General features: G+C 39.4%; 1 protein-coding gene across 3 annotated transcripts in view; it reads right to left on the minus strand.

Annotated features, from left to right (window-relative positions):
- The window catches only part of SYNJ2 (synaptojanin 2), a 64,325-nt gene that overhangs the window by 25,337 nt on the left and 12,992 nt on the right, over positions 1-25,996 (minus strand). For 2 of the 3 annotated variants that reach the window (XM_053973407.1, XM_053973406.1), the window contains exons 3-12: positions 20,952-21,222; positions 18,344-18,569; positions 11,173-11,256; positions 9,338-9,399; positions 6,479-6,575; positions 3,306-3,478; positions 2,815-2,896; positions 2,432-2,581; positions 2,172-2,337; positions 200-391 (exon numbers count right to left, since the gene is read on the minus strand). In XM_053973407.1, the coding sequence (XP_053829382.1) occupies positions 200-391; positions 2,172-2,337; positions 2,432-2,581; positions 2,815-2,896; positions 3,306-3,478; positions 6,479-6,575; positions 9,338-9,399; positions 11,173-11,256; positions 18,344-18,569; positions 20,952-21,222 (1,503 nt within the window). The remainder of the gene's footprint in view (positions 1-199; positions 392-2,171; positions 2,338-2,431; positions 2,582-2,814; positions 2,897-3,305; positions 3,479-6,478; positions 6,576-9,337; positions 9,400-11,172; positions 11,257-18,343; positions 18,570-20,951; positions 21,223-25,996) is intronic. The other variant, XM_053973409.1, reaches the window with a different exon arrangement.

The following is a 25,996-nucleotide window of genomic DNA, read 5'->3' on the forward strand; positions in this document are numbered from 1 at the left end:
AGGAGCTCTTCACACACCATTCCACTTCTGCAGGGCAGCACCAAAAGCAAGGAGAAGCTGAATACACCCCTAAGAAATGAGAGAAAATGCCCTCCAAAATGTACTGCCTTTGAAAGGCTGGTCAAATCTAGTGTCCTGACTCACTGTCTCTAGAGATGCCAGCAAATACTGTTTGCACATTTTGACTATGAAGTCTTACCTTGAAATTCTGAAACTCCTGAGAGCTTGGGAGAATCCAGCAGCCAGTCTGTCAGCTCACTGGTACCAAGGATGTTGCTTCGAAACTGCTTTCCCCCATTCACATTCCAGGTCCCCGTGGCAACACGAACACGCTTGGAGCTTGTGAATTCAAACTGACGCTCTGACATGGCCTTCAAAATACTTGGAGTTACTGACAGAAGAGGGGAGAGAGAAAGATGGTGTTTAAAAGAGGAATGTGCTGTAAAAGGACAGAAACCATCCACACTGCAGCAGCACAGTCACTCTGAAATAATAACATTACCTACCCTAGCAGCAACAATACAAAAGGTAGGGGGAATAACCCCTATGGCAATGGCAATATCTACAAGATAACTGGGGTTGATGCCAGCAATTTCTTTTCCAGAAACCAGGCACTCTGAAAGCTTGGGAATGGCTGGTCATTCACTTTCAGCTTACATTTTTCTGTACTTCTTCAAGCAATAAGCAAAAAATTCTTTTATCTCCCTTAATCTTTTCAGTTTAGTCTACAGCACTATCATGGTTTAACCCCACTGGGCAACCAGTGCTTAGTAGCACTTACCCCAGCTCACTCCCTGCCCCTGCGGCAAAATGCGGGAGAGAATCACAAGAGTAAGAGTGAGAAAACTCATGGATTGAGATAGAGACAGTTTAATGGGACAGAAAAGGGGGAAAAATATAGATAATAGAATTAGAATATACAAAATCAGTGTGGCACAGTGCCCAGCCAGTTCCAAAGCAGCAGCCCACAGTCAGCTTTCCCCCCTCCCAATTTATATGCCAAGAATGGCATCATGTAGTATGGCACTTTCCTCTGGCCATTTGGAGTCAACTGTCCTGGCTGCCTCCCCTCCCAGCTTCTTGTAGCCCTCCAGCCTTCTGAATGGGAGAGCATGAGAAGTGGAAAGTCCTCGACTTAGTATAATAAACACTATATAGCAAAAACTAAAACCCTCAGTGTGTTACCAGTCTGCTCTGGTTTAAACCCAGCTGGCAATCAAATACAACACACTAACACTCACTCATTCATTAGTCTCATATTAAATCCAAAACAAAACATTATACCACACACTAGGAAGCCAATGAACTCTATTCCTGAAACTAGGACAAGCAATCAATCATGTCAGAAATTACAACTTAAACTGAAGCCGTTAGAAGTTTAGAATGTGGAAGGAAAGATGGAGAGCAGCACAGTCTCACATCTGCAAATCCAGCACTGCCATGCCTCTCTAGCTGGGTAAGAACTCCTCAAAAAAAAAAAACCCTGCTATATTCACTTATTTTGCTGAGTATAGAAAATTAGCAGTGTGCTTTTGCTATCTAAGCAAATGAAGCAGAGTTAATCTTTAACTGCTCGACTTGCAGTCAGGCATAGAGAATTAATCTATATTTTCCTTGTGGGCAACATCAGGGAATAAGCAGTGGCCAATCTGAAGTGGTGCTGAATTGTTCTCTGGAGTAAACTGACCACCCAATACTTGTGGGTGAAATTATCGTATATATTGCATGTACATATCTTCTCAGAGAGAGTTGAGTTTATTCTAAATGGGTGCAAACAAATGTGTCTATGCTGTGGACTACTGGGGGCCTGGAATAAAGCCAGAAATGAACTAAAATAACAGAGATGTGCCTTTAAAGATCCAAATGGCTAAAAGCATGTGTAAACAGCAAGGACACAACTAAGCAGATAAAAAGGCTGAGCTCAAGAGACTTCCTCAAGACAAACGCAGGATAGACTGGGAATATAGCCCTAAAATCCTCCCCTCTGGTCCAACTCTAAACTGTCAGAGAATATCACCATCAAAAAGCAGAAAAACATACTCAAAAGTTCAAAACAATATATGAGAAATAAGCATGAGTTGTGCTATGGTCACTTGAAAGTAGTGCTTTAAACAACAGATCTGTGCAAAAGCAGCTTCAAAAACAAAGGGAGGGGTTTAGACTGGCTTTACCCAGCAGTGCAGTCTGGTCCATGAGCATCTTGCCTTTGTCTGCATATTCCTCACGGTAGAAGTCACCCATAAGCAGCAACTCAATGGCTTCCTGCTTTACTGTATCAAAGAAATTTGACTGGATGGTACGAGACACAGAGCGGGCACCATCCTTGAGCTTCCCAACCTACAGCAGACAGGAATTACGAATGCATGTGACACTGAAGCACAAATAGGACATCTTTCTTTACTTGTAAATAAAGTTTGCCATTTTTCTTTACCTTGTTCTTCCCCTCAAGGGCACGACTGCCACTAAATACTCTGCTCAGATTTTGACCATTGAGAGTCCACATCTCCTTGTAGGATTCCACAAAGCGCTCAATTATAGGTTTAGAGTTCAAATTAAGACTCTCTAATTGAGCAAACAGTATCTGGATTAGGTGCAGAAGGAGAAAAAAAAAAAAAACACAAAAAAGAAAGCAACATTGTTTATAAATGTGTTTTTGCTTTTTATCCTCAGTATTCCAGCCAGCACCATTCTGTACCATAGAGTGGCAAGACTGACCTGCGTAACTGAGACTTACAGCCTCTTTCCTGTCTTTCCTATGGAACAGCCAATGTATGTACTACAGGTATCCCATGGAAGGTCCTCTGGCAAACTCACCTCCTGTGCAACGAAGGACTGTACACTATTAGAACGATCCAGGCAGTCCAAACAATTCATTCGAAAAGTACCTGTCTGCAGACTTTGGTAACCAAACACAAGAGGAGGGAGGAGAAAATGGTATATTTTAAAATAACATCTAATCATGAGTTGATTGAACAAGATCATCAAATGTTCAGCCTGAATACACCCACCCACATTTTGACAGTGCAAACACACTGTGCACAATATATTCCATTAACACATCTAATTACTTGATTACATCTGCAACACTATATTAGCAAATCCACACAGTAGTAAATTTGCAGATTTGAAACCATGGAGACGCAATTAAGCCAAATCATTGATTTAGCACCAAGACTACACTTTGTATCAAAATTTCATTTCAAGATGGTCAATTTATGGTTATGGTCCAAACAAACCAAGAAACCTGGGAAGGCCAGGACAAGCTGTGCCCGGCTACACTGGGACAGAGGGGCAGAGACACTCACCGTGGACTTACATGCTCGCCCTTTGTGAAGATTCCAAAGTCTTCCCAGTGCAACTTCAGCTGAGGCCTCAGCAAATTTTCCAGTTTCTCACTTTTCCCACCTTTTGCAAATTGGTGGTAGTCAAAGTTTATCATAGGACTGTCTTCCGCATGGGAAGAGGCCCATAGCAGTTTCTGTATAGATAAGAGAATGAAGGAAAACAAATCCTGCTCAATTTACATGTAAGGATTGATACCAGCATGCTTTTATCACTTATAAGCCTTGACTGTTAATCATATAGCTCGTAGGGAATTTTGAAAGGCCAGACATGAAAAAGCCACTGAAGTTCCCTGTTTGTTTTCTTCACAGAAGTAAACTTGACTGTTAGAACCTAATTTTCCTGCAGGGGAACTCAATGTGTAACTGCAAAATATATATTAGAATTGTGCCTTGGCTAGTGGCAGCCCTGCAGCAATGGGCTACTGCTATCTCTGTGCATGAGGGTGGACAGCACTAACAATGCTCTAGGCAGGCTCAGGGGGAGGAAGTAAGTAAGCAATTACACCCCAGGAAACGTACTATAACGTGTTTGTGGTAAAATGCAGAAGTGAAAGAAGAGGCACAAATAGCCTCAGTATTTCATCTCTAATTTCAATGACCTCACATACATTTCCGTAATCACCACAAATTTCATTAAAGTATCTGCAACAGTACATCTACATCATTAAGGTAGCTGCAACAGTAATACATCCTGTTCTCCACAAGAAAGGCAGAGAGAACCATTACATTAACTTAAACTATGCAAGCCTTTGTCTATTTTCTTCCCTCTTGCACATTCTCACTCCAAGAGATGGATGCTTTTCTCCACTTACATTGTGACACACACTGGACAAAACCAATCTGATATTACATTAAAAGTGTACATGTAGCAGTTACCCCAGCATAATTGTATTGAGTAAGCCATTAAGCCTTTCCTGCAGAAAGAAATGTAAAGGCAGTGCTTGGAAAGAGACCTGTAAAATGTATTTCATTAGACTGTTACTGTTGACACCCCAATCTGCCCTGACAGATGCTGGCACTAGCAATGCACTTGAGGATGGCATTTACCCACTGCTGCAGTGTAAATTATTGTCAGAGTATTTGCAACTCTACACTACAGTCCTGCTTTTACTATAAACATAATTATATCTGTTACAGAGAATGCTTATGGGAGGAAAAGCATTTCCTGGGAACAGTATTGATTTTTGGTCTGGTCTGATTCAGGTAATGCATAATGAATGGTAAATGAATGGTAATCGTGACATTCTGATCAAGAGAGCCCAGCAGCAGTAATTACAGCAATAATTTGAACCAACACTGATAAGAATTACTAAGGTTGAAGCAAGAGTGGAGAAAAAGAAATAAAAGCAAAAGAAAAAGATGGCGAAACTAGTGACAGGAGACAAGCTTGCAACTCTAATCACACTCCTATTAATTACTTTATTTTTAATTCAAGCCCTTTAAAATCATCAAAGTAAAATTAACTCTGTAGTCTTTCCTAACTTTCATTTCTTAAAACACAATGGTAAAGAAATGATCAAGGAGTCATTCTGAATGAATACAAAACTTTGGTTTTTAGTGATGTCAGTCTAAATTCTTTGAGCTCACAGGGTATTTTCAGAGTTTATTTATTTTTAAAATAGGCAAAAAAGTAACAATTTAAGCAAAATAAAATTTATTTAAATTAAATTAACAAATGCAAGGTCTTTATTCTAGAGATGCCCAGTTTCTGACTTAAGGTCTGGTTGCATGATATTGTCTAGAACATGATCTTCAAGACTGTGAGAGTTTGAGAAAATATCAGTATCAAATTATCAACAAATGTCATATTTTTATCCATGTAAATGATTTCAGCATTTCAGAGTTCGTTATCTTTTACCTTTAAATTTCAGTGGGGTTTGCAAAACAAACTAGAAAAACTATTTTAAAGAGAGGGGAACCAAAACATTACAGAGGCTTAGGCATGTCATGCAGAAATTCAGTAAGAAGCTGAAAACAAAAACCAGGACCAGACTCCACTCCTGTGCCTTCCTCACTGCCTTACAAGTTTTAGTCAGTAATTATTTTCTTTGGCCACATTCTGTACAAGGGGAGACCTTCACTTCATCATTTTCTGCTGGGGAAGTAGATAGTCCCTCCCAGCTCTTTTGCAGGAGGACGAAATGGTCACACAGAAAAACTGACAAAAAACTTGACACTCCCTGTAAGTTCACTATTACAACAGACAGGGAAAGAAATTAGGCACTATTATTTAACCATAATTTTTATTTTGCTTAGTTTCACATAGTAAACATTTCAGCTCAGAACTGCTAGTATCATTCTTTACCAATGATATATACATGGCACTTACTACAGGTGTGTACTTAAATCATCCTATCATTAGTTTTAGGGACATAACCTCTGAAGTATCTATGTCAGTTTGCTAAAGCAACAGGTGCTTAAGGAGGCAGACTTCCATCAACGCCCGGCCAGATTCAGGCAGCTATTGCACTGCTGCAAATCCTATTCCATGCCAATATGTGGTTTTAAGTTCACACTAGTTTTAAAAAGATACCACACTAGAAAGCAGCACAGCTTTAGTTCTACAATACCTGATATCCTTGCTTTCAGGTAGTAGTTGTGCCTGGGGACACTTAGAGGCCAGGAAAATCTCTCTCCATATACCAAACTGTCATCTGGTGCTCAGGCAGCCAATGCTCAACACAATCAGTGCTGGATAGCTATTTCCCATTACTATCAGAGCAAGGCAGCTCAGTGATGCTACGTCACCATGCTCAGTGATCCAGGCTCAGGACCTGGCCCCCAGGCAGCTCTGGCAATCCCAGGGGGACCCTGACTGCATAGGTGGCTACATACAATGTCAAAGCTGGCTATGATTCACTTTTGCAAATGTGAACTATCCTTAGGAGTATTCAGGTAATTTCTTTTTAAGTTTGGTTCAAGAGAATGTACGCAAATGTATGAAGAAGTAAGCAGAAAGGTAGTGCTGGAAACTAAGCCATGAAACCAAGAAGCACTATTCTCAGTATGTAACATGTAGTTAAGAGTTAACATAACTCTTCATACTATTCATCACCTCCTGGGCTAGAAGGAAAACCAAAGAACATGGAGGCTCAAGGGAAATCAGTGGTTAAAATGAAAATCATTGCTTTTACCTTAAAAGCTCTGTTGAGTACCTCCTCTCCTCCTCTGCTTCCCAAGAGGTTGACGATCACTTGTTTTCCATACTGTTCTTTCAGAAGCATCATATGCCTACAGCAAAAGCAATCATAATAGGTACTAAACAAAAATAGTTATGTTGCCTACTGCCATTTTCAAAATACAAAGTAGAGATCGCTGGTTGTTTCATCCAGCAGAAAGTCTTAGCCATACCATCTACAGACATCTTTCTCAGCTTTCTTGCAATTAATTATTAAAGTAAAAATAGTGAAAGTACGCAATTAATAGATACAGTATTCTGTACTGAAATTAAAGAAAGAAGTGTCTTAGGAAATAGGCCCCAAATCTTTTATGTCACTGTTAGCTTTGACATTGCCCTTCATGCTCCTACCTCTTGGTTGTTAGCCCAGGAACTACACAGGAAAGACAAGAAGAGAGGAAAATGTATTACACTTCAACAGGAATTGTCTGGCACCTTGCAGAGCTGAGACTACTAAGAGTCAGCAGCAGTAATGAGGCCTACAACTCCAGTGCCAAGGCCAGAGAGGTCCAAACACACGTCACAGATGACAGGGTTGAAACATCTCTAAGCTACTGCAACATGGAGACTTTCACTCTGAACTCAAATCAAGCAGGAAGATGAGTAATCCTAAGAACTGCTGCACTGTATCAGAACAAAGGTCCTTTTAGCCAAGTTGTCTGGCTCAGATTCTGCAGGAAAAGCACAAAATAGGACAAGTATAAAATGGGCTGGATTTTTTGGTCTATGTCACTAAAATCTCAAAGCCTGATATTTAGGGACTCTCAAGTTAAGAGCTTTTAGCCAGATGCCGAAACATCCATTCTCCCCTCAAAATATCTTTTTCAAGTTAGAATGCATGGTCTGCAGAAGCTGTTCTGGCTTACCAAGACATAATTAGATTTTAAAGTTGATTTCCATCATGTACAGACAACACTGTAGTAGTACTTAAGATAAAGCTGGATAGAAATAGACAAGAAAAATAAACTCACAAAAATGAGAATTTATTACATGCTGCAAAATAGCATGTAATAGCAAAGTGTGCAAAAACCAGCAAGCATACATCTTCTGCCATTACTCTTTAAATCCTTTAACCAGAAATAAGTTACGCAGAAAACCATGGAAGGGGAGAAAAGAAAGAAGTCATCAGCATTGCCTTCAGGAAACACAGCTAAATATATTTTCCGGTGCACTCTTGATTCTGTAACCAGTTTTGTGTATGCTAACTCATCCCATATAGTTGCACCCTTCTAATACCAGCATCAAAATCCTACCTCTTTGCCAGTGTTGCTTCCTTACAACAAAACTACTGAAGCTCAAGTCACCTGTTTGAATACTGTAAGCAAAGCTCCCTGTGGATTTCTCAGGAAGAGGGACAGAGGATGAAAAAGTATCTAACAAGATTACTATCTATTTCTCACATGGTTAAATATAACAGGCCAAATTAACATCTCGAAAAAGCTGTAGCAGGTTGTTAAATTCCAGTGTACTTTTCCATATAAGCAGGCACTTATTTCTTGCCCATTTTCAAAGGACTGTCTTTTGCAGATCGGTAAGCAGAGAGATCCCTAAGTTCATCTAACTTACTGGCACAAGGGAAAGAAGGAATAGTGCAAGTTTATCCTTATATTCACCTTTCTTAGGAGAAAGCTACTCACCAGTTGTATTAGGGTCAGGACTAAAAGGTTGTTCCTTCCTGAGGTACTCTCAATTCCATGGGCAGTACATGAGGATGCTGAATAAGTTACTGTTTTCTTCTTACATGAAATATCTCTGTTGTGGAATGCAAATCTCTACGGATGGAGCTTTAGGGACATTGGCAGGGCAAGTTATCACCAGATGGCCATGAGACCAAGAGTCTCAAAGGCCATTGAATTCAGTAGGATTTAAGAGGTTTAAAAACTTGGAGAATGTAGGCCAAGGACCTCTGGAGCAGAAACTGTTATGGTGCATAGTCCCTTTAGATTCTAATCCCTGTTTGGGGTCTTCAGCGTTGCAAAACCATTAACTGTCAATCATGTCCTGTGTACTAACAGTTGTGGTAATAAAGAGGCCTTACACAAAATCAACATACAACCTGATCTGCCAAAACCAAACCAAAACAGAAATTAATCACTTGACCTGCACTTACAAGGTGAAAATTTCCCACAGACCAAATTCTTCATGTGCTTTTCAGGTACTGTTCCCGTGGATATCAGTAGAAATACACCCTTAGAGGATAGCATTTCCTAGTCAGACATTGAAAGGAATCAAGCAAATGTATGTCTTTTTCTACAGTTTCCAGATGACAAACAGAGTCTTAATGGTTTAAAAATGTTTACAAGCCAATCTGTGTATAAAATAGAAAACATCAGCATAATAGCATCATACAACACTGGTCACAGAATAAGGCATTGCTATTTCTGTGTAGGAGTAAAACAATGAAGAGAAGACCAAATCCAGAATGGAGTGAAAGCAGTGTTTACTCTTTAACCACTTCTGTTAGAGTGGTAAAGCACACATATTCTGTGTACCATAAGTGTAAACTCCCATCTGTTGGCTTGCAAAGGTTTGTACAAACACTTCTTTTGCGTACCACTCAGTATTCCTAAACTTTTACAGAAATGAGCCAGAAGACCCAATTAATTCAATTACCACGAAAACAAGAAGGAAAAAAGCACCCAAAAAAGTGACCAAATTAAGTAAACCAGTTTAATAATCTGCCACACCTGGGGAATTTGCCACATCATCTGAGAGATGTTTCACATCTCAAGATTTTCTAGGAAGACAAAGATGTCTTGGAACCTTGGATACATGCCAGGCTGCTGTGTTGATGCCAAAGTTGAATGAAACTTACCTGTCAAAGGCAGGTGCATTGGCTTCCAGACCTCTGTTAAGCCTTAAATGGCGGGAACCAACCTAAAATAAAATATTAGAAGACCAAGAAAAAGAAAAAACTTCTTAAACTGCTAGAGTCATAAGTCACTAGATGTCTCCCTTTTTCCTTCAGAGAAAAACATTTTTTAACAGCACCAGACATCTCCAATAGACTCCAACCACCTCCACATATAATATCCTTAACACAAAAGCCCCAGCTTTTATTAGGCAACATTTACAATTACAAGTGAAAACACAATTACCATTAAGAAAAGGGATACCTACACATCTTTTTATGGCCAAACAAATCACATCTCTTCGCCAGCCTCCTCTTGCAAATAGCACACACTGCCTCACTGCCTCACATGAGTATTCTGTGAGCCTAGCATTCTTACTGCCCTTGCCTTGGTAGAGAGGGATGCATTTATACCAGTTCCATGGGTTGTGTATTCTGAATTCTTTCAAAAGTATCAGAACAGTGATTCAAAAATATGAAGGATGAAATTCTGTACCATCAAACTAACAGGTCTTTTGATATGGATGTCAAAAATAGTAGCCTCAAGTTCCTTTTGAATGGTAGCTACTGTTACAAAGTTATTACAGAGGGCTTCTTTCCTCTCCAAAAATTACACTCCTAAATATGTATAGGATCATGCATTGCTTCCTATACTTCATCACCTTTATTTGTTTTTCATGAGGTTGGTTTCTACAATTCTTTCTAACACCAGTGCCAGTACATTCACACCCAAGGAGTAAGAGTACATAATCTAATCCAGATTAGGCAAAAAAACCCAGGCCTACTAAAAAAAATAAAAAATTATGTTTAGTTAGAGATATTACCCACTAGCCAAAATTACTTGAGGGAATGCTCAATGGCTCTGTAACATACAGAACAACAGTGCTGGATACAGCTACACCATGGGCAGGACATGCACAATCATATGGACAGACTTGCTTTATAAAAAGAAGCAAGTATGGCACTGGATGGTGTTAAAAGACAACGGGGATCCTTCATTCATTTCCTTTTCTGCTAAACCAGTGCCTCTAAATAGGTTCTAGTTTAATGATCAAAAAAAGCATCACGTAACCTTTAAAGTATCTTAAAAAACCAGTTATGCAATGTACTTTCTCTACCAAACACATAAATATATGTGCACACTCATTTCAGTTGCTTATCCCTCTGTTAAGAGAATGCAAAGTGTCCTTAGGAGGATTCTTATTTGGCCTTACAACTGTATATAAACTACAAGTTACAGATCATATGTAGCCCACTAAATTTGATGCAATAATCGCATTATAAAATCCTACATCTCTGCCTCACAAAAGATCAGATTAGATCATTATCACCCTTTTGACTGAAATCCCAAAAACATGCCATTCAGACAGTTTATTTTGTTTCATGGTAGCATGCTCCTATAGAGCACTGGTATCCCTAGATACTCCAGCTATAATGTGGAGGTCAATATCATAAAGCCAACCAGGCATTTCAGAGGAATAAAACTGAAAATGCTATAAAGATATAGCTGTAAACTTCAGTTTATAACATTAGGACACAGTCCCTTACAAACAGTTCCCTGTAGAGGCATTCAAACACACAAAATGTTAAACTTCAGTCACCTATAGCCATTTGTCTGATATAGTTCTGTTTATCTAAACACACAAAATTTCCTACAAGGTAAACCTAAAATGAAAGAGCTCAGCACTTTCACAGAATGAGCCTTGAAGCTCAAATTAAAAAAAAAAAAAAAAAAAAAAGTTAATTCTAAATTATAAGTAACAAGAGAGAGAAGCAAGGCTTTCTGATTATTTCTTTACCTGAAGCCCCGTTTGCTCCCAAAACAGTGGAACAGAACCTCTGATCTGCACAAAGGAAGAGACATCATCATCCAAGTAAATTGTCTGCAAAAACAAAATAAAGGAAAGTAGTTCTGCAGTTAGATCTATCAGTCTGTGGTCCCTTCATCAGGTGACAGTTAAAGACACTGAACTCAAAGGGTAAAAAAAGTAAACCATGTATCTCCCTGTATCCACTTACCGCTCAGCCTCTTTTCCATAGTCTCACAGCCAGTGGAACAAAGCACAACGTATTTGCTTTCATGTCATCACAGCAGATTCAACTCACTTCTCACCAGAAACAACAGAAAACGTAAAACACCACCACATTTTTCATCCACAATCAAGATGGATTTGATCTACTGGTGGAGACACTCGGAAAGACCAGGCATATACTCTCCTGCTGTCCCTCTCACAAAACTTAACTGTGCAAAATGTCATTGCTCCTTGTGACTGATGATGGGTAATGTCAGGTGGGGGATAAGCTTATCTCCTGCTGTATTTACCATTTCTTATTTCACTGCATGCTGTGCCTTGTCAGAGAATCCAAATAAAACTCTGTGAAACCAGCAACTTTGCCACTCCCATCCTGTGGTACAGTGAACAGCAATGTGATCTACTTCTTTTCCAGAGGGCTTACAGCATGAGGTTCCAAATTCTCCACTTCCTTTCCCAACCAGACCTCAAACTCTCCCTTTATGTGTTCTCAGGATCATTGTAAACAAGCTGATTTTGGGTCAAATCCATATGAAGAACAAAGACTGATTTCCCCTTTTGCCTTCCCCTGCCCACAGTCCCCAATCAAAGTGTTACATTATGTTAACTTAGCATAAAAGGCACTATCTTCAGATTGAATATGACCACAGAGCAACTGTGCAAAGCCCAGCTCACTCCTCTGGCCTATACTTAGCAGTGGAATCCTGGCTGCTCTCCACGGAGGATACATGATACACATCATACACATCTCCGTTATCTCATGCATGACAATGACTGCTCTGCAGCCCTGGGGAGGAATGGTATCCAGGTTATCCAGGTAGCTGCACTCACCACACCATATCATTTGGCACAGCTGCTGCCAGCTGGCTAGTAGCTCTGAAAATAGAATGGAACATAAAAATGGATTTCTCTACAGCTCTAAAGTGTTTTGTCTTTTTGGATTCGCCACTAGATATGGCCAATGGCTGGCTCAGGTAAGTGCCTGACCTTGACCTCTCATCTTCATAAGCATTATCAGTGTACAGTTTTTAGAGCTACATGTGTGAAAAAAGAAGAGGTATTTAGATAAAATTGGTGACAAAACATCTAATATGTACCATATTTTTGCAGAGCACCTGAAACTGTCCCCATTTCACTAAGATGATTCAAGTGGCTTCATCATGGACACAATGTCAATGCTAGAAGGATAGTCAGCCCAGACCTAGCGCAAAACTATGTTTCTATCTTTTTAACTTCTCACCAAAGCATTAAGAATCCTTTTCTCTGTTACATTCCATTCTAGCACAACCCTCTGCAAGAGAGGGACTGCTCAGAGAAGCTTTCTTGCAAGGCCTGTGTCACAGTTTGAGCAATGTGGCTCTAAAACATGTTCTCACAGTAAAGTTTTCTGAACATTATTGGCACCTGAGTGCAGGAGTTAATTTCCATGGCAACACACTAGTGTGCCTTTTCTTTTTGAACATTTGTGCTCAGAAGAGATCATTCCTCCTGCAGCTGGACTATGAGAGGAATAAGCAGCCCCACCTTCTTCCTCTTTATCACATTCTCCCTGAGATAGGTCATGCCAAGATGAGTCAGAGACTTCTACACACTGAATCATCTTTTCACTCACAGACATGGACCCAAAGAAGCTCACTCTCGCAAATTAATAGCACTACTACAGTCCCAGCATTATCCTGACTAATACTAAATGAATATCAGAACCTGAATCTGTGCAAAAAAATATTCAGGACTGGCCTACTTAAAATTTTGACAACAATCATCATCTTAGCAATTAATGAGTAGAAATGAAACATCTAATGATGAAAAATACAGGCAAAGCTTTACCTGAAGTACAAGGTGGCCACTCAAACAGCTTGCTCCAGAGGATCAATTTTCTTTACATTATTCTGGGAACTCCCTGTTTCTACACCTAACTGCAAAACTGACAACTCCAGTATTTCTTTGACCAGCTCTTTCAGACATCCAGCTGTAAATCTCTAGACCCACTGACTAACAGATAGTAATTCTAATTCAGTACCTGCAGTTTAACATCCTTCTGAGTAACAGTTTAAATGGGAAGTATTTCCTCAGTTACAGACCATGAACATATAACCTACCTTCTTCCTGCCACATACAGAAGAAAAACACTGACCAAACATTTATTTCTGCATTAACAGATCCTCTGTTTCCAATTATTAGTGAGTTAACAGATGTTTGTTACCAGTTCCACTCATATTTTCTGTTCAGTGGTTTTGACCCATTACCTCTTCTGTTTTCTGCTCTATTAAGCTGTCCATTTGGAGAACTGAACAACAACCAAAATATTCAAATTATTTGGTCATTCCTGTAACCTAAACAGGATGCCTAAACCTTGAGGTGGTGGTCTGGGGGATCTTCTGTGAAGCTGAGGTCTAATACAGGACTCTCCTATGATGGCAGAACATTTTAAAGAAACTGACATTTTTTATGTATGTTGCCATGTAGCTTTTAGAAATTAGATGAGGTTTTTGAACTGGGAGCACAGCCTCTCCAACACAGTCATTCACAAGAAAGTTTTTTTTTTTTTTTCCTGTTCGCTTACAGGGCTCACCATTCTGTTCTCTGGAGCAATTCTCTGGTCTTTCACAATCCTTTCACCTCATTCTCATGACCCAGATGAATCCAAAATTATTTTCTTCCAAGCCGCCAGCGAGTTGGAAAAAGACCTAATATTTTTTTAATGAGCGGGAGACTCAATAAAATGACTTTTCTGCCAGTCATTCCTTCCTAAACAGACTCTAACCATTTCATTAAGCATTATAACTGTGCAAATCTTCCCTCAGTTTCAGTAATACCCACCATCCTTCATTCACCACTCCAAGGAGCATGACCCTTGATCCTGACACTGCCTTTTAGTGTACACGTCTCTTGATCTTACAATATTAGTGGCAACAGACTTCCTACCAGCAGACTTGTTAAGAAAGCAGGTTTAAAGACTAAAACAGTTTTCCAGATCAGGAATGCACATAATCTTAGCAGCCACATACACTGTAAGAAATCCTATTTGCTAAAATCTTAAATAAGCACTGATAATATATTTAGATTGAAATTACACTCATAAAGAAAAGATTACAACTTCATTGCTTATGCCTGGACAAGTTTCTTTTCTCATATTCTTCACAGCCTTGATCAGTTTTTGTGCACAATGTTATGTTTTCTACAAGCACTGTCCCACTTTTTTGTTCTAGTTTTGACTTTATTACCCTGTCCTCTAGTAGAGCCATTTCCCTTATTCTAAGGTACTAGACAAAAGATGAAGTTCTTTAAGAAAAGAAAACTTAAATAAAGAAAAGAAACTTAAATAAAAGTGAAATGCCTTATGTCCAGAATTTTCTTGTCCTCTGTTTTCCTTTTCTCATGGACAAGAAGATCATACTGGTTTTTCTCTAGGAGTTTAACAACAATCAGTTACTTTTTGGACAACACTTGGTCATTAGGATTTATATATACTGCTAGATCTCTGTCTTTGTGGAGTCTTATCTCTTGTCTTAGATCCAAAATGACAGCAAGTTGGTGCCTATGTACCCCAGGGAGAATGGTAATTCCTACCAAATCCTCAAAACACTTGAGGACTACTTCATTAATCTCAAGAGTTCTGGCCCATACTACAATCCAACCCAGTGAGCTGCATGAACTTTCAGACCAGGTTCCCATCAGACAGCATTGTAGTAAAGGGATAGTTAACCCATGTGGAAGACCTATTTGCCTTAACAGTAGATTACTTGGCTGACCTCTGGTGTTAGAATTTGCCATGTTTGTCTTTCAGCTTCTGTGGTCTTAGACTCTCTTTGTGGTCTCTTTCTCCAACTCAGGATCAAGGGTGATAGTATTGACAGTTCCATGGGACATTTTTCTATCTTTCTCTTCCGTTGCATAGGGCCAGACCTTGCCCCTGCGATCCAAGGATCTTTCCTGGTAAACAAGCTTCATGCACAGGTACTGCTAGAAAGCTTCTGGGCAAGAAGCAAATATTCAAACATTAGAACTGGTGTTCTAATCCCAGCATGCTGTGCCCATTTATTGCTTGGAATAATTTATTCACTAATCTCTATCACTCAGCTTCATGAGAAATAATAATCACCCAGTCACAACTTCAAACAGCAAAATTCACTACACAGAGACACAGTCCCTGATGAAATGGATACTCAGATGGCTTATTGGGGGATCCCCAGCTCTGCCACACAAAAAGCACGGACAGCAGATGGCCTAAACATACCTCTCTGTGAGTGCCTTTAGCTCAGACCATGGGACCCAAGGATATATTTGCCAAAATAATCCTTTTTGCCTTGCCTGGGGTCATACTAAAACTTGATCCAGAAAATAAATCAACCACATGATTGCATCCATTCCTCTCCTGGACAGCTATCCAACACAGTCTAGGAGGTATTGTGAAATAGGGATAATTTTCCTTAATCCACGTCTGACATTTTTTTCTGAAACTGGAAGAAAGGGAAGGTTAATTCAAATTAATGGTATTTCCTTTTAATGCTTTCTCAAGGTTTCAATTTTCTTTACTGAACAATTCCATGAAGGGGAAAAAACTGAAACCATTTATTTGTATTTGGTTAATTAGAATTATTCCTTGTAATCCACATACTAAGATTTTAGCATAACTCTGGAGGATAACTGGGAGAAGAGCTAAAATATAAACAGTAACAGGCACACAAACAAAATGAAGAAAGCATTTCTAGCTCCTCAAAGCTATCAGAAGAAAAGAATTACAAAAATGCAACACAGTCTCAACTTCAAAAGATTACTAGGGGTGGAAGAAAAGGTGAAGGGAAACATTTAAGCTACAACTGAGAAAGAGAGACTGATTTAAAAGCTGCTTGAGAATTAACTGCAATACTGCAAGCACTGCAAGTAGAAAGGGCTACCATCCTATACAAAATATTTGTCAGCAAATCTGAAAGTACACATTGAAGGGATTGCCTTATTTTCCCTTAATTTTGTTTTTCCTTGTTTCCTATGATATTTTCTTTCTTCTTTCTTCATAAAGACACAAGCCAAATAACCAAAAAGCTTAAAGATATACTAGAAGTTGTTATTTCTTTTAAAGGAAAAGTGAAGGTATTTTACTTTTTCCCCCTTCTTCTCAAACACTGAGTCACAGAAGTTAAGTGAGCCCACAAAAAATGACTCATTGCAGAGCTGAAATGCCACAAGGCTAACTCAGTGGGAGACAAAAGCATACGATCTATGCATAAAAGAGCTGCCTGGAGATAAGATTAATTGTTTCTTCCTCTTCTAAAAACAGAAAAATGTTAGAAGCAATTCCTGCAAAGAGGGGAAAAGTCCTGGGTTTTCAGAATCCTAGGGTGCTATTTATCCATAAAAGCACATAGCCAACATGCCATTCTACTGTACAGACTCCAGCAAATGGAAACAAAATGTTATTCAGCCAAGATATTACCTCACAGGAGATTAGTCAGCCGTTTACTATGAAAGTAGGAGAGAGTTTATTCTTGGACTCTTCCTTCCTAATGGCAAGGGGATGCCAGCTTGAACTGGATCTCAGGCATCCTAGTGGTTAGCCCAACTTTGTTTTCTTAGGACATGCAGCTTGGTAAAACTAGTGTTTAGCACTATTAGTAACAGCAACTTTCTTTTCCTTCTTTACTTTGGTTTTTGAAACCAAACAAAAACACACAACCCTTTAAAACTGCAAACTCTTGTTATAATTTTGAACCTGCACAAGCCTTTCACCCTAAAGCCATTTCACTCTTGCACTTTTGCTTATCCAGTTGTAAAAAAAACACTCAAAAGCCTTCAGTCTCCCCACTTCAGCATCTGGCTGAACTGGAACAAAGCGCAGCAATTCCCATGAAGAGCCTGACCCAGACCTAGGGAAGGGAAGCATAAGTAATCAAGCACTGTTTTGCCACTCACCAGGAGCCAATCTGCAGGTTTTCTGCTGGAATGCAAAGGCCACCTTATTTTTCATGCTAATAATTTGCAACATAATGTACTCCAGGAATATAACAAAATAAAATGAGTTACTTCTGATCCACCTAGTGAGCAGGATAGCAGAAGTACTTCCCATAAGTCATCTGCTAAGTGCAGTGCCACAAATGTGAGACTCACTGAAAAAAAACTGACAACCCTTTCTAACGCTTTATTTCCCCTGCATTTCAGCAAGAGAACATTCTTCAAATCCTGAGTAGCAGGATTAGTGCTTTGCAATAATATTCATAAGAAGATACTAAAATAAAATAGCAGAATGTACGAGGTATCACTTAAAATGGCAGATCTCCCTTTTTCTGTCCCCAGGTTCCAGAGGAAAACTCCACTTTCCAGTAAGCAGACATATCTGTATCTCCCAATGCACTGAGCCTGCTGAATACATTTCATACACATAATTTGTCTCAGCATCAGCTGGAAATGAGGCTTTTACCACGTATGTATAAAAACTGTCATACCACCACACATTGGAGAGAATCCTCCACAAAGCAATGGGGAATATAAAAGCAGTTTGCTCCAAAATTAGTTGAATTGGAATTTGGCTGACTCTGAGAAGATGTTATTTTTTTCAACATTTTTTCTACTAGAGAAAGATGATTTGACAGTGAACTTTACTAGTCAAATATGAGGTCCCAGCACCTTTGCTAGACACCTTCCTGAATGGTTTAAAAACCCTTGTCTACATTTCACTACAGCATCAGATGGCCAGACTTTCACACTCAGGAAAAAAAATGAAGTGTTTGTGAAAACCGTGTGAATGAAAAAGTCAGAAACAGAGAAAAAGATTGCAAAGAAATGCTTAATGGACAAGAACAAACAGATCTGCCATGCAATAATATTTTAAATATTCTTGAAAAAAAAAACTTGCTGAGTTCCTTTAATTCTCATTGAAAATTCTGCCCCAATTAACATGAGTGGACTAAATTATGCAAAGCCATTGGATACATCCACTTACCTGCTCTGTTTCAACAAAGTTAGACACATGTCCATCATCATTGACACCTCGGACGTGGAAGCGGACACCAGCTCGCTCGCAGCTGATGCGAGAGATGAGGCAGGCTTTCGCCTTCTTGTGGGAAGCATAAACAGTGCGAATGTCCACGACTCCACAGACCACTTTCAGCAGCCAGTCAGAGCAGTTCACCTGGTAGTGTTTGAAGGGCACATGCAATAGCTGGTTCCTGAAAGGTTCAACAACATACAGACACATTACTGAACCAAACAAACAGACAGACATGGGTGCCACCTGACAACAATCACTAATTCAATCAATTAATGTTTTATGACCCCTTTTCTGCTGTACCTTATCTCTACCCAAACCCAGGAAATATCGGGAAGAAACCCTTGTGAACTACTACAGTGAACTGAACATGGCAAATTTTAACTACACAGCTACCATCAGGCTGCTGTCTTTATATCTTGTACCTGTCTTATGAATTCAGATGCAAATGTCACTTCTTTCAGCTCCAGAAATTTATATTTAGTAATCTTTTCATAAAGTACAGTGTTGTCAAGATAATTACTTTTTTTGGACCTTAGCATTCACTACGGGATGAAGAACTGGTTCAAAATCTACCAGGATTTTCAGAAAAAAAAAATCCAAGCAGCAACTGGATCTGTAAGTCACTGGAGATATTGCAAAAAGTACTACTAAAATGAAGAGGAACATCTGTTCTAACCTTCAAGATCAACACAAAACTTGTCATGTCTAGTTAACAATGATACTAGCCTCTTCTATTTGATGTTTTTCTTTATTTCATGTTTTAAAATGTGCCTTTAGTCACATAGGAGGGCCAGGAAAATACTTTTTATGACCATGCATTGCTCAATAGAGGATCTGTAAAAGAGAGTGAAACCCCCAAAGAGTTGTTCTTTTAGAGTACAGCATTTACTGGAAAAGGTGCAAGGTATTGTTACATTTTTAATCTAAATATGTAACAGAAAAAGCAGCTCTAAAACAATTTTTGCTGTCTGTTCCACCTCCTTCTCCCAGTTCTACTCACAAAGGAAGTCCTCACTCAGGCAAATTTTTTGTTGTTGTTGCAGTTCATTAAACAGGCAGTTTGTATTGCCTATAACTAAGGTCATCTTACACTTTCATTGTATAACTATTTGTCTCATTGTTTACTTTCCTCAATCATCTATTGTTTGAAATTTCCCAGGATAAATTTTCTTTGGAACATCTTTTTGTCATTAATGTGACACTGTCACCACTTTCCCTGTTCTACAACATATTGGAGAATGGAAACCCTTCAGAATTTACTTCTAGATTAGCCAGAAGCAGCAAAGAATGAAAGTTCAAATATACTTATCTTCCAAGAGGAAAAGTTTCAAAAGACAATAGAGGGAAGAAGAATTGCTTTAAATGTTGTTTCGTTATTATGGGATATTGCCATCTTAGCAGTCTCATTATTGGAGTACAACTCCAATGAACAATGTACAATGAGTACAACTCATTTCTAAGTCATGTGTCTGACTTAACAATGCTTGGTGAGCATTTGGTGTGATATGCATCATTAGCACAGTTGAAAGCAAGTATTTATTATGTATCTTTCTTCAGTTTTAAACCACTAGATCTTACCAGTCAAAATCACATCATAGCTAGAACGATTATTTAGCCTAACTGAACTGCTCTCTCATGTTAATTTATCACCCATTATTAACTTTTTTGCTTATTTGATATTCACCTACTTTGGGCCACAAGCCTCACTGCACATTGTAGCAGCATATCCACATTTACCCCTGCCAGTTATTTTCCACCTACATCAAACCCTCATTTATTTCCAGAACAGCTATGCCTGCTGTGTGACTTTTTGTCTAAAAAGAAGGGGGCGGGAGTGAGGAAGGGTATAGAAATGCAAGCATTATGCCAAAACTTGCAAAGCAAACAAACTGAATTACATCAACCCAGCATTGTGTTGTCTCCTTTCCCCTCAACCAGTACTTACCACAATACGAGATAATTTTTCTTTGCTTTATAAGCACAAGAAAGTAAAAAGCACAGAGCAGTGTATCACAGGAGTTTTCTTTTTTGCAACTTATGTTTGCACTGAGTTGTAAACATATTGATGTTTTCAACTAGTGCACATTACTGAAACAACTAGTGCACATCACTGAAACAATAAACTACAGAATTTAAACACATAGTTTTAAAAATAACAGATACTTCAGTGCAAATGATGGGATTTATGAACAGCTCAAGGGCAGGTTTCCATTAGATAGCTTTAAAGAAAATTATTGAAAAGGACTGCAGGGAAAACTATTCATGACATATAGAGAGATGTTTCTGTAGTATGAGCAATATATATCTTGCATTTCCCCCTTTGAAGCATAAAATGTCATTTTATAATTGCACCTTCACTATCAGAATAATTTTTCTTAAACACAAATTACCATGAATTCATTAAAGCCACCTGCCCCCTAAAAGGACATGTCCATGAAATGAAAGGAGGTAGACTTGAAACGCACTTGAAATGCACATGTTCATTTCCTTTGGAGAATGTCTGACCAATGAGATACAGGTGGGGACAACAGAAGACTCAGGTATAACATGCAGTACTAACCAGAAGAACGAGTTACCAGATTCATAGTTGTTATCACCCTGCTTCTGAGCCCGCACAGTCAGGTCAAAGTTTGAGCCTGCATTAGGCCAGGAGAAATAGAACATCCCAGAGTTCAGTATTTTCTTCAAGGCAGTAACGCGCTCATCTTCCTTGGTTTCTTCCTGGAGAGGACAGAAATCTGTTGCAGTAATTTTGTAAACTTCAGCGTCCAGGATTTTTCCCACCGACGTACAGCCTGTCACCAGGACCAGAAAGTGCAGCCGAGTGTTACCTAGAAAGTGACAGACAGTTACAAAAGGGTTATTTCCAGGTGGACGCGGCTCCTCATCAGTCCTGTCACATGCAATGCCAACAGGGCTCCAGCAGAGGCCAGCGTCTCTGCTTCACGAGGGAACAAACAGGAAAAACAGGCATGCAGGCCACGTTCTTCACATTTCTGAATTCCTCTGAGCTGCAGATAAGTGGCTGCAATTGCACAATATTCCATAACACTTACCCATCTACATCCTTTGTTGCACTAGAGTGTGCTCTCCCCACTGACTTTATGAAGAGCAATCTGCTTACCATTGGAACACTACTTTAAAAATCAATTTCATCGCCCTACAGAACATACAGCATTCAGATTCTTTACTGGCTTCAGTTGAAGCTGGGCATGTTCAGACATTTGTAAAATTTCAGTATTACCAGTTCTTGAGATTCTGCTTTTTATATCACTAAAGCATGTATATGGTTCAACAACAACCTCAGTTATCACTAAAACAATTACAGTTGCCATAACTGTGAAATCATGAAGCAGCTGTACTTCAGGGCCTCAAAACTAAAAGATAAGTTTGGAGCTTGAGAACATCATCATAATCAGATCTCTCATACACAGAACCATCCCCACCTCTGCTCATTCTCTCTGAAATGATAATTAAGAAACAGTAAAACAATTTTTCTGGAAATGCTGGTTTTGCTACAAAACTTGTGCTTGATTCACTTAAATTGGCCTGCAATGGAGACAATGTCATCCTAGTCATTCCAGTTAGTAAGAAAAAGTGGAAATGAGCCAATATTTATTAATTTAGCACAGCAGAATCAACAGCTGACCTGCCAAGAGCAAGTTAATTAGCTAAGGGCATAGTGACAATCTGGGACAGTATGGCTTCAGACAGCAAAAGGGAACACTTCCTAGGATCACTTTTCAACCCTCTAGGGTGACCCACTGTCTGAAAATACACACCAGCTCTCACACAACTATTCTTTTTCTGAAACACCAGTAGGGGAGTCCTCGCTTTCAAATTACAGGCTGGCTACAGAAGCGAGAGTTAGGGGTGGTTTTCAGCAGGGCCAGAATATTTGTGTAGGCACATGGGACTGGAATGGCAGGACAAGGTGGGAGATTAGATCTTATTCATTCTGTTCTGCTGATTCCAGTTTTGTATAAAGGCCAGTGTAGGTGGTATTTACTAAAAAGCTCTGTTCATCACATTTCTTTCTGTAACAACGCTGTGCCGTGTTCTCCTTCTTGAGTGCTTTCAAGAAGTATGTTCTCTGTGCTTGTGATATCGCAGCAGAGGGCTAGAAGTACTGACAGTTTATTCCTCCTTTGCACATGACTTTGTGTAATCATAAAGAGTAGGAGACACATCAGTTATCACAAGAGTTCATAACTGACCGAATACTGCCTTGCAGCCTCCAGAAAGGGTTAGGAGGAGTTAGCTGTCTCACAGGATAGCTAAAAGCTTCTGTGACTTAGCTGAAACCATGCAAAACTGATCAGCTCAAAGTAAACTTCACTCACGAGACTTTGGAAGCAATATATAGAAACACAATTAGCATGCCTTAATATCAGTCAGCTTTGTTAGCCACAAAAAAACAGTAGTGAAGGACTTGGAGAGCTGCCTGGGAGCGATGCTGAGACAAAGAGTACAAGTACTTTCCTTGCCTTCGGTGACCTTAAGCTTTCCTAGATGGTTCAGAAGAGATCAAATGAGAAAGTCAACATTAAAATAGCCAAAGAGAACAGAAACTTAATAATACAGGGCTTGTTACCTGTGGTTCTGTCCTTTGAGGAGCTTGTAACCAGTGGAAAATTACTGGGTCTAAACAGAATGATCCTCTAGTTCAAGAAAGCATTGAGTAGGAATATTTGCCTTACCTAGAAACTTGCTCTTGCTTACCAGAGACTATAAACTCTTTTTACTACCTCCTCCACTCAACCACTCACCCCGAAATGGGATACTCATCTACACATTCCAAGGTCCAGCATCTCTACTCCCTTAAATCACTAGCTAAAAAGCTCAAGAAAAGTAATCACATCTGAGAAGGTATTGCATTGTCCCTGAAGTATAAGGAGATTGGTTTTCTAAAGCTGTGATACTTTTCTGCCACTGGGCAGTAATTCCACAGGAAAGAGTCAGGGTTGTTCAGCCTGGAGAAAAGAAGGCTTGGGGAAAACCTTATTACAGACTTTCAGTATTTGAAGGGGGGCCTATAATGAAAGATGCAGAGAGACTTTTCACAAGGGCTTGTAGTGACAGGAAAAGTGGCAAGTTTTCCACTGAAAGAGGGCAAATTTACATTGAATATAAGGAAGATATCTTTTACAATGAGAGTAGTGAAACAGTGGAACAGGTTTTTCCAGGGAAGTTGTGGGTGCCTCACCCCTGGGAAGTGTTCCAGGCCAGGTTGAAAGGGGCTTTTCAGCAACCTGGTCTAGAGGTAGGTGTCCCTGCCCATGATAGGGGCAGTGGAAGTAGATGGTCTATAAAGTTGTCCTCTGACTCGGGCCATTCTACAGTTCTGTATACACAGAATAATCTCTCTACAGTACTCCAAATTACAGAGCAGCCACCATGCACTTTTCATGATACCTTTGAACAGAGACAGGCTGACAAAGGAGCTCACACTTACAGCTCAGAAACTGGAGAAAAAAAATGAAAAGAGAGATTTAAGGTAAGATAAAGCTATCCTGCTTTGCTACTTGGTCCTCCCATACTGCTCTGTGAGCTGAGGCGGTCTTCAGACCAGCTCTAACTTCTCTTATTTGCTTAAATCACTCAGGATTTACTGCAAAACAGACAATGCAGAAACCCTATAACATCACAGCCCCAGCTTAACACAAATCTCTCTGACTCTGTACCTTGGAAAAGGTCCCAAGCCCCATCCTCTGACAGCACTTTCATTGCAGGTGGTATTTGGACAGTGTTCCTGGGAACCAGCTCTGGGCTATCACTGCACTGTTTGCAGGAGGAAGATCCCTGCTTGATGCGCGTGCCCTCTTGGCACAGGGAACAAGCTAATCACAATACCCTATTGACAGTGCTCTGTGCCTGTGTCCTGTCCATTTTATTCACAGCACGGATGTAGCCATGGGGCTCTGAACAGAGGTAATGCTCCAGTCAACCTTTCACCCTTTTAGAACCTCACACAGCAGAACTAATGCTGCCAAAACACTGCTCCACTATTCATCTTTTAGTCACGTCTCCATTAAGGCGTAAGAAATTACTCACCACTAAGCTATACAGCTACACACAGAGAAGGCTTCCCCTGTGTTCCCTTTTTTTACCAGCAACATCTAGATGGGCCCACACTTCTAGATTATGACATGAAAATCCTTCAGATTGCAGTTACCTCATCAGGTCAATTTCACTTGGTACCAGTCACCAACCACATCAGCTGTAGACTCTTTACCATACCCTACCTTAATAAATAAAAATAAAAATATTTTTATTTCTCCTTTAATTTACACAAGTAGTTTAATGTACAATCCTGATTCATACTAGCCTTTCTAACTGTACACATAGAGGAAAGAGATTTAGGAATGTAAGAACTGCAATTGAAGGTCAGAACTGTACAAATGTCCTTCCCATCCTTGGGATGCAATCTGGAATGTTTTAATGAAATCTCAGAAATCATTTCAGAGTAAGAAGTGAAGTGTTCTTTACTGGTCATGCTTTCTACAGCAACACATCTATGAAAAAGCAAGACCCACATACAGTACTAAAGAAAAAAAATTATTTCAAAGCCAAACTTTCATCTCAGATAAATGGGTACAAATGTTCATGCATTGTGACCAAGATCATTATTTTGCCCCATTACAGCTATCAACCACTACAACAATCTGCAAAGAATACTTCTGAAGAAGTGTAAGGAATGTTTTGCTCATAGTAATGTGTGCTGAATGCCTTTTTATTAGGTTGCACAAGAGAGGCACAGGATGAAGAATATTTAGCAGAGAAACAAGACAATAATAATTTCCATCAATTTTTTCAAATGCTGTTGTGAAACCAACAGCCTTTATCCAAGCTGAACAGGAAATGCAGTTCTGGTACGTCACACTGTACAATAATTAGCTGCAGTTTCTGTATTTAACCTGTCTACATGACTCAAGGCAATTGTTTCCCCTGCAGCTTAGGGGATGATTTCAATGTTGCCTATTTTGAGCTACAGAGAAAAGGAGTCAATATTCAATTCTTATTTTGTCCTTCTTAACTGTAACTATTTCACTCAAGACTGCCTTTTCTTTCCAAAATGGATTTTTCTCCAATTTTTGCTCTTTCTCCATTCTATCACAGTCATGCCATTGCCTTATGTTCCCTCATACTTTTCCATCTCCACTCCATTTTATAGCCCACTAAAAACCAATTTTGCCTCTCATCTGTCTTAAAAAATAGCAACAGAACACAGCAGAGCAGTACATTCTAACCACCTAGCTGAAAATTCCTGAGGATATCTAAAGCAGAAATATGAAAAGAGCCAAGACTTTCCAAACTACCATTTTAGTCTCAAAGATAGTCCTCTTTATCTTTCCTCTAAACACAACCACATTTTTAGGATTTGTGCAAAAAGAACAGAAAACAGGTACTCAGTTGTCCTTTTTGCCTTTGAAATGTCTTCCTTTCAACTATACACTGTGTATGTACAGGAGTGAGAGTATGTACACAATCACATTAATTCAAATTGCCTCCCCCAATACAGCATCTGTATTAAACCATACAACCTATGTGGTGATGATCTCTCCACATCATATTTTAACACAGGGGTGTTAAAAGATCCCCTTA

Source organism: Vidua macroura, chromosome 3 (genome assembly GCF_024509145.1).
Source record: "Vidua macroura isolate BioBank_ID:100142 chromosome 3, ASM2450914v1, whole genome shotgun sequence".
Classification (NCBI taxonomy): domain Eukaryota; kingdom Metazoa; phylum Chordata; class Aves; order Passeriformes; family Viduidae; genus Vidua; species Vidua macroura.